Source organism: Taudactylus pleione, unplaced genomic scaffold (genome assembly GCF_031769625.1).
Source record: "Taudactylus pleione unplaced genomic scaffold, aTauple2 ptg000482l, whole genome shotgun sequence".
NCBI lineage: Eukaryota > Metazoa > Chordata > Amphibia > Anura > Myobatrachidae > Taudactylus > Taudactylus pleione.
The window spans coordinates 506041-523120 of NW_028284884.1; the positions used below are offsets into that span (position 1 = coordinate 506041).

General features: G+C 43.9%; 1 protein-coding gene and 1 long non-coding RNA gene across 3 annotated transcripts in view; one reads left to right on the forward strand and one right to left on the reverse strand.

Annotated features, from left to right (window-relative positions):
• NAV1 (neuron navigator 1) overlaps positions 1-17080 on the forward strand; it is a 251123-nt gene that overhangs the window by 134159 nt on the left and 99884 nt on the right. For both annotated transcript variants that reach the window (XM_088449333.1, XM_088449334.1), the window contains 2 exons: positions 11776-11914; positions 13182-13461. In XM_088449333.1, the coding sequence (XP_088305459.1) occupies positions 11776-11914; positions 13182-13461 (419 nt within the window). The remainder of the gene's footprint in view (positions 1-11775; positions 11915-13181; positions 13462-17080) is intronic.
• The window catches only part of LOC148502811 (uncharacterized), a 192088-nt gene that overhangs the window by 50648 nt on the left and 124360 nt on the right, over positions 1-17080 (reverse strand). The gene's annotated exons all lie outside the window — the stretch shown is intronic.

Here is a 17080-nt window from a genome sequence, read left to right on the forward strand (position 1 = left end):
AGATATCATCTGGGGAGGCAGAAGACTCAGATCTCTCGCACTCTTACTCCATCTCAGGAGAAGAGTGCGAGAGAGTGTAAATTAAATATACCTGGTCTTGTGAGAGCTGTTAAAACTATTCTACAAATAGAAGAGGATGAACCCGCTCCTAAGAAAAAACATGCACTTTTTAAGCGACAAAAGGTGGTTTTACCAGAGTTCCCTCACACTGACCAGCTATCTGATCACATGAGTGAAACTTGGAATATGCCCGGTAAAAGGCTTCAAATTCCAAAACTGTTCCGCTCCTTTTACCCGCTTCCAGCTACTGATTATAATAAATGGGAAGTTCCCCCAACAGTGGATTCTCATGTAACATGTCTGGTTAAACATGCCACCTTACCCATTCATACTGCAAACTCCTTGAAGGAGACTACAGATAGACGTATTTACAGGAGCTATTACTCGTCCTGCTAGGGCTATGACCTGGGTGGCAAAAGCCATTGAGAGTTGGGCAGAGGCTCAAGAAGAGACTTTTCCCCCTGATGCTTTGAGGGAACAGCTGTCCTACATATCTCACATTAGAGATGCAGCCTCCTACTTAGGTGAAGCAGCTATAGATACTGCTTTTCTTGCCTCCAGAATAGCTTCCACTTCGGTAGTGGCCTGACGTATCCTTTGGCTATGTTCCTGGAAAGCAGATTCAGTATCAAAATGGTCTCTAGAGTCTCTGCCTTATGCAGGAGGCGTCCTTTTTGGTCCAGAATTAGATAAAATTGTGACTACAAGACTGTGTTCCTGCATATAATATAAAGCCGCGGACGTCATCCTTTTTGGCCCTTTCGCCCTCAAGGCAAAGCCAAGGGTCCGTTCTCCAAGCCTAGGGCCAAACTATCCTGGGCTACTAGACGTGCACCTGCTTCTTCAGTTCGCCCAACTTTGGCATCAAACCACGTCAGATGCCTGGGTAAGAGAAGTAGTCTCCCACAGATACGCCCTCTCCTTCCTCAACAGTTCGTTTACACAGGACCTCCATCGGACTCGACCAGGGCCCTGCTGCTCCAAAGTCATGCAGTCCTTACTGAATTCAGGAGTAACAATTCGGGTCCCCTCCTCACAACGGGGCAAAGGCTATTATTCTACCCTTTTCTTAGTTCAGAAACCCAATGGGTCTCAGCGGCCTATCCTCAAATTGAAGTCTCTGAACAAGTTCATCAGGGTGCCCAGGCTTTGTATGGAAACCCTCCGTTCTATTATCCTAGCTATGGAGCCTGGAGATTTTATGTTATCCCTAGACATTCAGGACGCTTGCCTACATGTACCTATAGCGTCTTAGCGTCTTCTCATCGATAATATCTCCGGTTTGCTACACTGCAGCAACATTATCAATTTCAGGCTCTGCCTTTCAACAGCCCCTTGGGTCTTTACCAAAATCGTGGCAGTTATGGCGGCCTCTCTTCGGCGTCAAGGGATCAAACTGCTCCCATACCTGGACGATATCTTGCTGTTGGCCAGCTCCCCAGAGACTCTTCATCGCCATCTGCAGGTAACCATTGCCTTTCTACAAATGCACAGTTTGCTGATCAACTGGAAAAAGTCTTCCCTGACACCCTCTCAAAGAATGGTACATTTGGGACTGGACTCTCGAGTTCAGAGAATCTTCCTAACATCAGACAGCACAGGCTATGCAGACTGCTCCACAATCGCAGAGTGTCAATTCACTCTGCAATGCAGGCCTTGGGATCAGTTGTATCCACCTTCGACATGGTGGAATTCGCCCAGTTTCACTGCAGGACTACAACACCTGATCCTTTCCAGGTGTAACGGGCTACCCCATCTGCTCAGATCCCAGACGATCAGCCTCCCCCCAGAGGTTCGCTGTCCCTAGCCTGGTGGCTACAGACTCCCCATTTGAACAAGGGTCATCCCTTTTGGGTCCCGGACTGGGCTCTTCCCACCACAGACGCAAGCCTCTGAGGATGGGGCGAAGTAACCGGCCAGCACTCCTTCCAGGGCCGATGGTCCCCAGTCGAGGCAGTGCTAAAAAATCAATATCCTGGAACTTAGGGTCTGATTCAGAGCCGCACGTAAGCGGCCGCTCATTCGCTCTGAGCGATGTTCACACAACTGCGCATGCGTATGAGTTGTAATGCGCATGCGGAAACCAGTCATTGCGGTCGGAAATCGTGCGCTCGCAAAATATCGAGGGGCTGCTTAATTTGATTGACAGAATGTACTGATTGTGGGTGGTAACAGGGGAAGGTGCTTGAAAATGGGGGAGTGAAGATCCGAACGCAGGCATGCCTAACGGTCAAAAGGGCGTTTAATGGGAGTGCATAATTAGTAAAGGAGCGTCATCGACCACGTCACTTGGTTGTCTTTTAGCCTGAACTGCTCGCAGTGATAGCGGTAAGAAAAACCTGCCACAAGCACTGCGAGCAGTTCAGATGCCTTTCGATGTACCCATTTAATCTAATAAATACTGGAGATGACGTCTGATGCGAAAGGCAAAGGGGCGTCTTTACAAAATAGCGAGCACATTTTTCGTTCGCTCGCTCAGACATAGAGGCGTCAACAAACCGCAAAGAGCAAGAGCTCAGTTTAAATAGCCGGCCCTTTTTTGGAACGACCGTCCGCAAATAGCGTCCGGCTCTGAATCAGGCCCTTAGAGCCGTCTACAGAGCTCTCATCCTCGTTCAGAACATGCTGAAAAACAGGCCAGTACAAGTACAGCTGACAACGCCACGGCTGTAGCCTACCTTAATCACCAAGAGGGCACTCAAAGTCAGTGATCAATGACGGAAGTGTCCCGCATTCTCACATGCTCCGAACACAATCTCCCAGCCATCTCCGCACGTAAACCGGTCTCGGCCAGGTAAAGCTACTTAGTGAGTAAGTTATTATGGCTTCGCTATCAAGGTCGCTAAAGGAGGTAGATCTAAAGTCTCTTAAATCCAATATATGAAAGGGATATATGCTGTATTAGACTCGTGACAGCTGTAGCTATAACAATATCCTCCAAGTGTAAAAAAGATGTCTTTGAATTGTCACTGCAGTCAATTGAATGTAATGCCTGCTTAGATCACTCCGTATTAGTAGTGGTACAGGGCGCATATACATGTTAGTATGTCTCCACTTAGGAAGATCCAGTCGTCCCTCTGCAAGCTGGCCAGGGGGAAGGGGAGAGGGAGGCTAAATCGCCAGCGGGAGACTAAGTTTCTTTTTCTGTCGGCCGCGGCATGATCTCGGCCTCAACTTCCCCACCGCTGTCAGTCCAGTAGCGCACAGTGTACCTGTCTATCCAGAGTTTCTCAGTACAGGCAAGTCCGAGTCACCAAGATATCCCACGGGTTCCAAGCCTCTGACCGGTTTCACTCCTCAATTGGGGGCTTTATCATATATATGTCTGCTATATAGTGTATTTATATAGCTGTAATAATATGCTAATGTAATATTTCAGCTGCAGGCTATGCATACTGCTTTACCTAATTGATTTTGCCATGTGCAGTGCACTACATAACATGTTTCCCCTAATGGCATATTCACTTTTGCTTTAATAGAATGTATTTATTTTTGGGCATGCTGCGCCAAAGTAAATTTTTTTGAGGATAACTTAGTTTACCTCTTATGGTGCGTACACACGGTACGATAAAAATGCACTATATGAACAATAACGATATCGATCATATCGTTATCGTTCATTTTTTGGTGCCTTCCAACCTACCAACGACCTGCAATGTGTGGGCACGTATGGGCGAAAACGATATCGTCTATCGCCCATGCATGCAGGCCAACCTGGTCGATATCGACCAGGTTACATAGAGACATGCGGGTTGCTGGCCCGTCATTGGTGGTGTGCTGGATGATCGATATCGATCAACCAGCACACCCGGGAGATCGTTCAGCGATATTGTTAATGCTGACGATCGTCCCGTGTGTATGCATCATTACTTCCTTACACATAGACAGAGGGGTAGTGTTTTTTAGAATTCTGAGCTTCAGTCTTCACATTCTAACAAAACTGCATTTAATATACTCTTCTGATTTGCTATAGATTACAAAGTAACACATTTTGGGCCTGATTCAGACTCGGTCGCAAGCACTGAGCGCTCGCAACCTGGTCGATGGTGGCCCAGAGCGCATGCGCACGTCGGAGCTGGCTCCGTCGTGCGCATGTGCGAGACCCAGATAGCGACGGGCAGTCCGTCGCTCCGGGTCTCGCACCAAAGGGGGCGTGCTGTTGGTTGAGTGACAGCACGCCCCGTTTGGTGGGCGGTCCGGGGGGTGGCTGCCCAGACAGAGGCGTTCCCATGAGAACGCCTACCATCTGGGGGTGGCCCCACTGACATCACAAGTGATGTCAGTGGGAGAGATTTCGGCTCTGTTTGAGCCGAAAGCTCTCTGGGGCTTGTGGCCACGAGACCCTACCACAAGGGTCTCGTCACAAGCCCGATGGTCGCGATGGTCTTGACCATCGCGACCATCATCCTGGCCGCTCGCATTAGCTGTGGGTGGCAACCCACAGCAATGCGAGCAGCCAGGAGGCCGTTCCATAAAAAAAAAGGAACAAAAAAAACGACCTGACTCAGAGTGAGCGCTTTGTCAGAGCGTCCGGCTCTGAATCAGGGCCTTTATTCAAAGTGTGATTTCCTAAAATCAATAATTTTTAATAGGATGGTGCTAGAAATGTCATGGGCCTGAAAACCATTTCTCTATTTACTGTAGCCAAATACAGCAGCTGTCTGGACGGACAGCTGGCCAGGACATATTTTAAAAGATAAGATTTCAAATGGCTGGACATGGGTCTGACTTGGTCACCAGCTGCTTGTAACTCTGTGTAATACACAGCATTCAACAATGTCTTATATGTAGTCTCTCTTTAGCACTTCTGGGGCATGAGTCTGAGTCACTGTTGTCTCTCTTCCCTACGGCAGTGTCATTTTACTTACTTTCATATGCTAATGCAGACTTGGCCAACATGTGGCTCTCCAGTTGTGAAACTACAAGTCCCAGCATGTTTAAGAGCTGATCGGTGGGAGGTAATGCTCAAGCTTGTAGTTTCACAACAGCTGGAGAGGTTGATCAGGCCTGTTGTACTGCGACAATCCGCCAAAGTAGCAAGTCCGTGCATCTGAAAGTGCAAGTTTACCTCTCCCACTATTCTATCGTCCACAGCCGAAACCGTTATCAATAGTAACTGCACTTGCACCAGCCCCATGCTAGGTGCAAGAGATCCGTCAGTTTTGCTTCTGACAGCACATTCTTGCCTATCCTTACGGAATGGCTGGAAGACTTTCGCAAATCGGTTGGCACTTCCTGCTGCCCGGATAGGTGGGCAAGTCTCCCAGAGGCTGCGGTCACCGCCGCCCACCTGGGTGAAGTGGGGGGCACAGACGGCCGATGCCGCTATTCGCACTGAATCTTTTCATCGTGGCTCTGCCCCCGCTTCACAAAGCTGGTAATCGCGGCATTACAAAGTAGGGGACAGGTCCACGATGACGCATTTATGTCATCACGCCCCCAGACCCGCCCACTTCTGCCGCCCCTCTGCAGTGCCGACCTGTGGGCACTCTGATCCAGTTCATGGGGTAATTGCATATAGGAACATTTTGTCACAAGACATATTAGCTATCACAGGCATTACAAACTATTTGAAAAGAAGAACAGGGTATAGACCAGGGGTGGGCAGTAAGCGGCCCTTCAGCTGTTGTTGAACTACACATCCCTGCATGCCTCGCAACAGTATTAGCGTGGTCAAAGAGCAAAACTGTGGTAGGGCATACTGGGATGTGTAGTTCTACAACAGCTGGGGGTGCTTATTGCCCACCTAGTATAGACAGTTGTGAATTAATACCCCACATCAGGAAAAACTACCGGCCTTGCCTGGAATAACATAGTTGATGTACTTACTCTAAATTAATTTACATAATCTGATGTTGACAGCCCATCTATCTGACTACTGAAATGTAAAGTGTAATTCCAGTATTCATACAAGTTTTACTATATAAAGAAGAAAAAAAAAAGAAACTTTCGTGGACATTGGAGGAACTAAGTTAAGGTGTGTATCCACTATAGACGGAGAAACTACTGCATGATTACGACATTGTAATCGTGCTGTCGTTTCACAGTCTGTGATGTGCCTACACTGAACGTTCAGTCATTCAGTGTAGGCACATCCATCAACCCTTGACCCGCTGAACCTGACGTGATCGTCAGGTTGACCAGCATGTACGGGCAATGATAGATGTAAAAACAACCAGCGGGTACGCTCATCGCTGGTCGTTTATGATATTTAAATGCACGATTTGCGGCCGATTTACTGAGCAATTGCACGATTACGATGTCGTAATCGTGCAAACGCTCAGTAAGGTCGGGTAGTAGATACGCACACTAAATTTATCTAGTGCAACCATATGTTGCATAAAATATACAGGATTGTTTTGTGAAAGTCAGGGGCCGTGGGAGCTATGAAGATTTAGTATTACCAGTTATGGCTGTAACCAGGAAGATACAAGTCAGTAAATTAGTCTGGAGATTACACTACAGTGCCATCCAGATCTGGGGCCAGACATTCCTGCAAGCATTTCCAGTGGTTATATGAGCGTTAAATTAACCAGACTCCTATCCTTATGTCAAATATTCTCAAGCTTATGACCTCAACCATATATGCACTGTGGCCTGCACTGTTTGTATACTACTTGCAGCAATGTGAGGAGGTGGTCTTACGTATTCATTTAATAATTACAGGTACAAGCCTAGAAGCATGTTGGAGTTCATTACCCATTATTTCAATTAAGGGCCTCCAAAAAACGTTACACCTTCTCTTCATTAATTAGGATATTATAGTGCCATCAAATTGAACCTCCATGTGCTTGCAACTAGCTGTGTTTTCTTAAATTAGCAAATAATAAAAAAAAATCCAATGAATATATGATTTGGCCAACTGTCCACCAAATAGTTTGGTCCCAAGATGCTTATGGAAAATATTTCCTTTTAATCCATGACTGATACACTGCAGGAAGCAGCCCAGTATGTACAGTAGGAATCTATTGTATTATCAATAATTAGTTCATAAGGGACCTAGCAATTTAAATGTAGTATTTGTTTGGTGACATTTCAGAGTCCTAAGTCCTGCCACATTTAAGGCAAGTCAAAAATCGTTATGTTTACTTTTTTTTTTTTTTATAGCACAAGATCATAATTTACATAGGAACTAGTAAAAGAGAGAAGATAAAAGAAACCTAGCTAGTTAAATCATATAATCTGACATCACTATGACTATTCTAGAACTATTATATATTTGCCTATATTTCATTAGAGTTGCCAATACATGTTTTATTGCTGTAAGTAATTGTCTAAAGTTGGACCACAGTTGGATCTAAATATGCAGTGTATTGCGATCACCAGCTAACGAATCGGTATGATTTACTGCCGGCCGCATGGCCGGTTCAAATCCCGACAGTGGCAGCCCGGCAGGGGTGAAAATCCTGATCATCCAAAGGTAAGTATTTACTAACCCTATTCTATTCCCTAACCCTCCCTTAGGGGTGCCTAACCTTAACCTACCCCCCAAGTGCCTAACCCTAACCCCCCCTTTCCCTAGCCTAACCCTAACCTCCTGGGGGGGTGCCTAACCCTAAGTCCCTCCCGTGAGCCCCTAACCTAAAGGCGGCTGTCCACGCCCGGTTTACCTTCGATCGGTGCCTTCGACTCGGCGTAGGTCTAATGACAGGCGTCGGGATTTCGACGCCTGTCATTAGACCTGTGCCGGGATTAGTCAGGATTACGTCCGTCGGCTTCCCGACTGCTAACCCCAGCTAAAGGAAAGTGTACTTTTGATAAATCAGGAAGTATTTGTTTCGGATTAACATTAAGGGCTTGATTCAGCAAGGAACACAGTTGCGTATATGCACGCAATCTGTCGATTAATTTGCACTGCGCATGCATCGCAGTGCGCGTGTGCGACCTAGCAATTGCAATGGGATCTGCGTCTGCAGAGGCTACGCAGACCCAGAACAGAGTGATTGACAGGAACAGCTGGTTGTGGGTTGTGACGGGGGGCGGTCGAGCGAACGCAGGCATCCCAGTGCATTTCAACGCTGTTGCATGGGCATGCATAAATTATCCACTGTAATATCAGACTCCTGAGGTCTCGTAGCGTGCGCAGAAGTTAGCAATTCCTAAGTGAGGTTTGGGCTTCGTTAACTGTGCGTATGGGTCCGATGTTACCGATTGGTTTGCTATGTTGCCCTAGTATACAGATGTGAGTAAGGGGAAGTGGGCGTCCTTATGTCAGGCTGTGTACGCAATGTGAATGCACACATTTAAATAGCACAACAGATAATAGCATTGCAGTTGTGTGCATATAAGCAGAATAGCGTTCCTTACTGAATCTGGGCCTGATTCAGAGCCGGATAATACAGGGGGACCCTACAAATTTTTTTCCCCCTGTATTTCAAGAACCAGGACCGGATCAGAGCCCGGTGCTGGTTGTGCAAAATACGGGGGACCCCTACGTTGTTTGTCCACCGTACTTTGCACAACCAGCACTGGGCCACTAAAGCCTGGGACTGGTTGCTCTTTTGAGGGGGGGACCATGCTGTTTTTTTTATTTCACACCAGCTTTTTTTTTATTTTAACCACAGCAGCACAGTCTGATCTCAATGATCCGTCTGTGCATCTGTGTTTATATTTTTACAGACAGATGCATGCATCACGGATATCCTTGATCCGTGCAAGCATCTGTCTGCTATCCTGCACGATCTAATATCAGCAAATCTTTAGATCGTGCACGATAGATCTTGTCACACCGTGCAGCTTTTGCTGCACATCGTGTCCTGGAGTGCCGGGGATAGTTCAAGGGAAATTGCTTACTATATCGCATCGTGAGCACATCGCGTAGTGTGTAGGCACCTTAAGTCTCCAGCCTTGAACACCACCTTAAATTGCAATAGCTACAAAAGCAGTTTAGACAAGTTACCGTACTAGCAGTTGGATTCAATAAGAATCGTATCACCTACAGGAAGATAATCTTTACTACTGTATCTGCTGTTCCACCAATTAAGATGTTATTTATTCTACACGCCTATTTCTGACTACTCATACCTCTTACTTCAGGGTCCATAGGGTCTACACGATCTACCTTGGGGTATGTAGTTGGAGAGATCCATTGCACCAAACAGGTACAGCTTTAAAGCTCCCAGCATGCACTGGTCCTCCTCCCTATATACCCTGCCTCCAGCCACAGGCATTAATTTTTTTTGTTTGGTGCGTAGCAAGTATCCAGACGCACATGTTTAACAGCGGGACTGCCTAGGCCGTCCCAGGCTTTTTTCTTTCATGATTTAACTTAGTTTTTGACTTCTGAGTGAGCGGTACTAAGTGCCGAATAGGACGCAGGTACTGGGACTCCATCTACCTCCGCCGATGCCGAAGTGCCAATACCGCTATATAACCTGGAGATTTCGGCGGGCCTCAGCGAGGCTTAGCTAGTGGCATAGCTTGGGTCCGAACTGCGATCGTATTCACGGAGATGGCAGGTAAGCAATTCCTCGTGATGGGAATCGTGCGCGACGCAGTCCAGGCCTCCAGTGTAGGAGTTGCACCAGAGGCAGCTGCGGGTGAAGGCCTCATGTAACGCGTACTCACTAAGACGGCTGGGGCTCTATTGTCTGTCGCTGGGGATGGGTAGTAGACACACTAGTTAGCGTCTACTACTGTGAGGCCAGCGTACCTGTGCCGTCAAAATCGCAGCTTAGGGGAGATAGGCGCTGCCCCGGCCACTCCTCCCCCAACCCAGACGCAAATTCCGGTTACGGATTCCCACCTCTGGGTTGCTACTTCTGACCACCTCGTTTGTGAGATGCTCGCAGTTCACAGTTGGGCATACTGCTGCAGGCTGGTTGTCTCCCTGTATACCTTTCCTCTGGGTCTGGTATATAGCGTTCTATATCCTGCCAATACCTCGGCGGGGCTGGTCAGTTGATTCAGAGTCAATTTGCAATAACAATGTTTGTATTTATGCATTGTATGTGACTTGCTAGCTGCTGTCTTTTGTTTTCAAACTGTCAGTTATATCTATCACTGTGTTTCTCCTCATCCCTCTGAAAAGGTGTGTGGGGTTATATTCATAGGTGAAGTGGGTCACATTGTATTTATACTATACACCTGATACCGATCACACATTTGTTGTGTCTGAGGGTAAAGGTGAGAAGGGTGAGCCTCCGGTGCTCAAATCATGTAAATCTTGTTTTGCAGACCTGTCTGAACAGGATTTTGTGCAAGATGGATTGTGTAGTGCCTGTTTTAAACAGCCACGTTTCCTATCTGGTGCACCTGCACCTACAGAAGAGCCATCGTGGGTGGCATCTTGGTCGCAGGTTTAGGGGCCGTCTATAGCCCCTCTGTAGGTGGTACAGGCGAATAGACCAGTGGCAGTAAAAAAGCAGGGGCATAAGAGAGGTTCTCTTCAGACATTGCCTCAGGATTCTGACTCAACCTCCTCATCACACTCTGATACTAAGAGTTCTGGGTCTTACTCGGTGGAAGAGGACCATCAATCCTCGGTGGATGTCCCCTTTCTGGTGAGAGGTTAGATCTGTCCTCGGTATAGAGGAAGAGGAGGTGCCGCCAAAAGCCGCCAAGACTCCGGTTTTTAGGCATCAGAAGGTGGCTAGAGATTATTTTCCTCAGTCTGAGCAACTGACGAATCTCATGTCTGCAGCATGGTCTACTCCAAATAAGAATTTCCATACTACAAGGAATTTAACCTCTCGATATCCATTTGCTCAGGGTGAATGTAGCAAATGGGAAGTTCCTCCATCAGTAGATGCTCATGTGACTAGATTGATCAAGAGCTCAATGTTACCTATTCCTGCAGCATCCTCTTTGAAGGTGGTTACAGATAGAAAACTTGATAGCTCCAGATAATGAAAACACTGATTTTAAATAGTTATTACCAGGCCAGCTATGGCTGTAGCCTGGGTTGCCAAGGCTATGAAAGAATGGAAGAAGTCTCTCTGGAGGATAGCATGCCTAATGCTACCAGAGAACAGCTATCTTCCCTCTGTCAGATGTGAGAAGCAGCTATATATATGGGGGAAGTGGTCATTGACGTAGGTATCTTAGCTGCTAGAGTATTGGCAGCTTCAGTTGCAGCTCGAAGAACCCTTTGGCTAAAAACCTGGAAGGCGGATACAGGTTCCAAGAAAGCCTTGGAATCCTTGCCTTTTGATTGGAGAAGTGGACTAGTGAAGAAGTTGCCCATAGCAACCAATCTTGAGGTAGCATTAATAAAGTACATTCTGTAAAATGATAGGTAGATGCTGATTGGTTGCTGTAGGCAACTTCTCCACTTGTTTACTTTTCTAGTCCTTTCGCTGCTTCATACAGCAACCCCCATGTTATGAAGTTGTAAAAAGAATATAGATTTTTTAAAAGTAAGTTTAACTTGATAAGTGCAGTACATTTGCCTTTGTGTTTTTTCTTATCTAATGACTGAGTTATTTATGTGGTTACTGTGTCCAGTTTGCATCGCTTGATGGGTTGGTGCTGTGCTATCTATTTCTCCTATGATGTTGTGTCCTGTTCTACTGGAAAGGAAGTGTGCATAAGAATATTCATTCCCCTACTGAAACTCAAAATATTTTTGTATATTACAAATAAGTTTTTTTTTTTTTTTTTTGGCCAGTTAATTTCTAACTTCACAATTAGATTTCTGTAACATTTGTGCAATTGTTCACTATTTAATAAATTGCCCAAATTGCCACCATTTGATGCTACATTTTATGTCTACAGCTGGGACGAGAGCAGCTCCATAAGCAGCGGCCTGAGCGATGCGTCTGGGAATCTTAGTTCAGAGGAGTGCAACGCCAGCTCTTCGCTCACTTCCCTACCCTCCACACCCACTGCATCCCGACGGAGCTCCACCATCGCAGTAAGAATGGAAATGGCTTGGGGAGTAAGGGAATTATCATACTCCGTTTATACCGATTAATGTAGATGAGACAATGAAAGCATGAAATTGTGACCATTTTTGTACAATGGCTTCATACACAATAGTAAAGCCATTTACTTGAGCTATCTGTTATGTGAAGGTTCTATATGTCTTTAAACTGGGCTGTGTATCAATTTGGACCATTTATTTTAAAGGCTTTTTCATGGTTTTAAGGTAAAAAATTACACATTAGATTTGAGTATGGCTTGTGTTTCGTTGGTTCAACATTACAATAGAAATGTGTAAATTTATGTAAAGTTACTGGAAGTGATCGTCTAATTACTGTATTGGTGTTTGTGACAATGGCTGATTTGTTTGAGCCTAAGGATAGTCTGTACTGGCATGGCATCATAAATGTCAGTCACTGCCACTCCCCACTGGTTATAAAAGATTGCTTACAATAAACCCCTTTCTCCTCAGTAAACTGTTCAGGTACATACTTGTGGGTCTTGGCAGAAATAGTAGATAATCTGTAAATAGACTGTCAACACCATATAGTAGTAGGAAAGTGCATGTACAGGATCAGAGGCACCTAATCGGCAACAGAAAACCCAGAACCTGTAAGCAAAGATCTGTAAATCCCATGATCATTGCAGCTGGAGAACAGAACAGTCATAGGGGTCTATTTACTAAGCAGTGTTAGCAGACAGAGTGAAAAGTGATAAGGTTCCAGCCAATCAGCTCCCAACTGTCATTTTTCAAACACAGCATGTGAGATGGCAGTTAGGAGCTGATTGGCTGGCACCTTATCACTTTTCACTCTGTCTGCTAACACTGCTTAGTAAAAGACCCCGTAGTCAGATAGTGAAGCTGGGAGTCAGAAATGGATAAACCGCCAATCTCTAAGGATAGAGAATTATGCACAGATACTTTTGTACAGAACAGTTAATTTCTATAAATGCAGGTTTCAGACCACTCGCTGAAGCTGATGAGAACTTCAGGTAGACGTTTTACCTTTATTGGTATCTGTCTGCTGTGTCTCTTATGTAAGTAAACCAGAATGAGGGAAATAAGATAAAATCCCAGGATGTACCTGATATGTGATTACGTTCTAGCTTTTTTAGGCCTTGATATATGAAAGTGTTCCATTCTGACAAGCATATTACAAACTGGTGGATGTATCAAAACAATTCACCACAAATCTGCCATTTTCATTTTAGGAGTTTTATGACCTGTGAATTTGTTTTGTTCTCAATTTGTCTTGTAGCTCCGAACAGATTCTGAGAAGCGCTCATTGGTAGAGAGTGGACTAAGTTGGCACAGTGAACCAGAAGAACGTGGACAGCGTAGGATGGAGTATGACAGTGGGAGCCTGAAGTCAGAGCATGGGTCATCTCGGTGGAGGCGGGAGAAGAGTGATGATCTGCCAAAATCTGAGATAAAAAAACCTGTAACTCTTGGACAGCCATTGCGCAAAGGAAAAAACCCGCCAGTTGGTGTTACATCCCCAATAACCCATACTGGGCAAGCAGCTTTAAAAGGAGGAGGTACTAAAAATTAGAATTGAATTCAGAATTACTGCTGATGTTTTCACAAATTTAAATGTTTTTCATTCATTTGTAACCTGAGCTTGATTTCAAGTTAGATGTTTGTGTGGTATATAGATGCAAAATGATGCAAAGCTTGTACACTGCACATGCAAACAGCTGTGTTCCATATTTACAACTGCTCAGATCTTTCATGTGCGGTCTATTGCACTTAGACAGATTTGTGTGCATGGGAGTGCAGTATTTTAAGAGATGTATCTTATTTATAGTTACACAGATCTTGAAATATGTTGGCTACAAGATATATATTTTATGCCTATTTAAACTAGATGCAAGTTTTGGAGTCTGTTGATGATTATTACATCTTAGTCCTTACCTTAATCAAGATACAATTGGTAGGATGCAAGTGTTCATGTTCTTACATAAATAGGGTACCTTTAACAGTCACCTCTAATTCAGGCCTATTTTGGTGAAATATCAAGCGATTTCTTGGCTCTTTTTATGCGCAGATTTGTTTGTAGCAATCTTGTAATTTTGAAAGAAAAGTTCACCTTAGTGAGCTTTATTTTAGGTGTCAAATGTGCAAAATAGATGCCCTGGGTATATTTAACAAATATAAGCCCTATTCTATGTACAATCAATTGATACATCTACTATCTAATTGTGTACTTGGCTTGTTGTGTAGCCGGTGTTAGTGGTTTGAAATAAAATGCTTTTCATGCCATTTGGTTCAAACCAATGATGATTGGTGAGGACCCAAGCTGGGGCCTGCTAAGATTGCATTGACCTGACCCACAAAAATAAAAACTATGTAAATAAGTAAAGTGCTACTAGAGTGTTTAGCTAGCAAAAAAAGTATGTAGGATGATTTTTTTATATATGTAAAATGGGTCATCTGGTTATATTTATTCACAATTAGGGCTTAAGTCAGAGATGGATGGAATTACAGAGCCGCACACAAGCGGCTTTGCAATTCCGTCCATGTTTCTTTAAGAACCCGACACATCCTTGCTGCATCTGCAGCCTGGGATCGATGGTCACGTTGGTTGTCGCTTTTGACCAGGCTGTGGTATCTGAAGACTACCACAGCCTGACCGGGTCCTGGCAGCTTGCGAGGCCAAAAAATCTGCATCCACCAACGCAGACCCTGGCCTCGTCCCTCCCGGGAAAACTGGGGCATCATGCCCTCCTTTCCGGGACTGCTGCTCAGGAACGCCCCTGCACCATCTGCTGCGGACTCGCAGATGGAGGGCTACACAAGCGCAGTACACATCTTTCACATGCACAGTCCTCTTAGAGTCGGATATGTGCACTAACCATCGGGTTAGCATATATCTCTGAATCAGGCTCTTAGTCCGATAAAGTTAGGACAGGAGTGTTGGCAGTCTCACTTCTTAAAAATTTCTAAAATTGCTTGGAAAAATCCCTTAAAGTTTTCACTACAGCCTTGTCTAAAAAACAGACCAAGCAAATAAATTTAGTTTATCAACTTAAAATGGGAGAGGTGGGTGGTTGTAACAGGGAGTACCATTCACAAGCCGCAGTCTCTTGATTACCTGGTTGGGCTGAGGAATGCACTACCACTTTTAGGGGTATTCAATATGGGTGCGATAACATCGTTTTTTGCGTTAATATCACTGGTTTTAGTTTTACACCGTATTCAATTTCAAAGACTTATCGCAGTTTTGTAAAGTCTTTGATAAAAACCGGTGATAACTTTTCACCATTGAATAGGTGTCGAAAAAAAGTGCAGAATTGGGGTTTAGGGGTGCAGGCTTAAAAAAAAATAGCCTGCACCCCTGAGATTGACAGTTAAAAAAGAACTGTGTCAAAAAAAGTAAAAAAAAAAAAAAATAGGGACACCCCAAAAAATTAATTTCAAAATTGGGGTGCAAAAAAAAAAAATGGGTTCAGGGCTATTCTGCAAGTATGCGGCAGGTATTTTCTAGAATAGAATTATAGCGGCAGGTGCACAAATGCAGAATTTAAAAAAACTTACTTTAGGGACATCAAAATATGCTAGTACCCATTTTCATGTACCCCAAATCTGATGGGACCACTTAAAAAAAACGAAAAAAATAACCTAAGTGCTCTTCTGCATCACTTCTTCAATGTCGGGAAAAAAACACCTGCTGCGGCTATTTAAATCCCCGACTTTCAATTAAAGGCTAAAATGGGGGTACCCATAGTGTTCCCCCATGTTTTTACAACTTTAGGGGGGACTTACAATTATTTTAAGGAAAAATTCGTAACTTTACGCAAATCCAACTGCGTAGAGTTTCCCGTTTTCGTTAATTTTATATTGAATACGGGGATAAGCGGGAGCGCTCACCAGACTTAAAACAGAAAAAAACTCCGATATGAAACGTTAACTTCGACAGTGAAGTTAACGTTTCATATTGAATACCCCTCTTTGTCTTAATTAAAATCTTTTGATTGCAACTAGTAAACTCTTTATACATTTAAGCAAAGGAAAAAATGGAAGCTTAACTGTAAGATCGATGCTGCTGATGGAGAAAACACAATAAAAAGAGTTTTGTAAAGGATTGCAGACCCGTATTATTTCAGAGGCAAGAAAGGCACTCGACCTTCAAGGATAATTGCTATGCATTTGTCATGTGTAAAACTTTTTTTATTGTATGCACAATACAGTTTTGTCTATTGTGCATACTATTGAATGAGAGCTCAAGTTACTTCAACCATAAGAATTAAAGGGTTTCAGTGATTCTGACCCTGAAGGAGGTTCTGTAATGATAAAGATTTTACTAATTTGAACACTAATACAGGTTCTGTAGGACTATATTTTGCTCTTTACTTCCTTTCTCTTTCGAAATCAGAATAAACTGCAGTTAACCATAGCTTTACTTTGATGTATGCCATCTGGAAACCTTTAGGGTCATCTTAGAAGTGTAAAAAAAAAAATGCTCAGCCGGAGCGCATATGCCTTTTTTGAGATGCTCTGTTCCTATTTTTGCATAAATCTGCCAAATTGTCCAGAAAATAAATTAATCAGGTTGTCAAAAATTGCTGTCAAGGATGGGTGTATGCATCTTCTGATAGAAAGCTCAGCTAAGCCATTCAGGCATTCTTACCTAAATGTGAACGAAGTGCATAAATGCGCCTTCAATTATGCACACACTCCAAAACTTGTTTTGTTGCAAAGCTGTGTGCAAATCCGTCTGAAGCTGAATTTCACCCTCTGTGTTTTGTTGAGTAATCATCTTACTGTTTTATTTTTGCCCCTGTACTGTCTGTTTGAACCCTTTTTATATTGTATTTGTTTTATTATATTGTAATTCTTTTTTTACAACATATTTTCATTAAAGCTCAGTACAGTACAATGTGAAATAAAAGGTATGTTATCCAAATACACTTAATACAAAATAACACAAAAATTTACTGAGCTGGTTAACACACCATGAAAAGACCAAAGGCAACCAGTCAAGATTCAGAGCTATAACATTTTTTATCTTTATATAGTAATCTATTAAGAAGCATAGACAAATCTATGTGATTATATTAGGTGAGATGTAAATGTTGCAAAGTTTAGGATGGTAAGGGAAACTGACCCCAATGTCTTCCACCTGTATATTTATAATTTTACAAGTACTCCAGAATC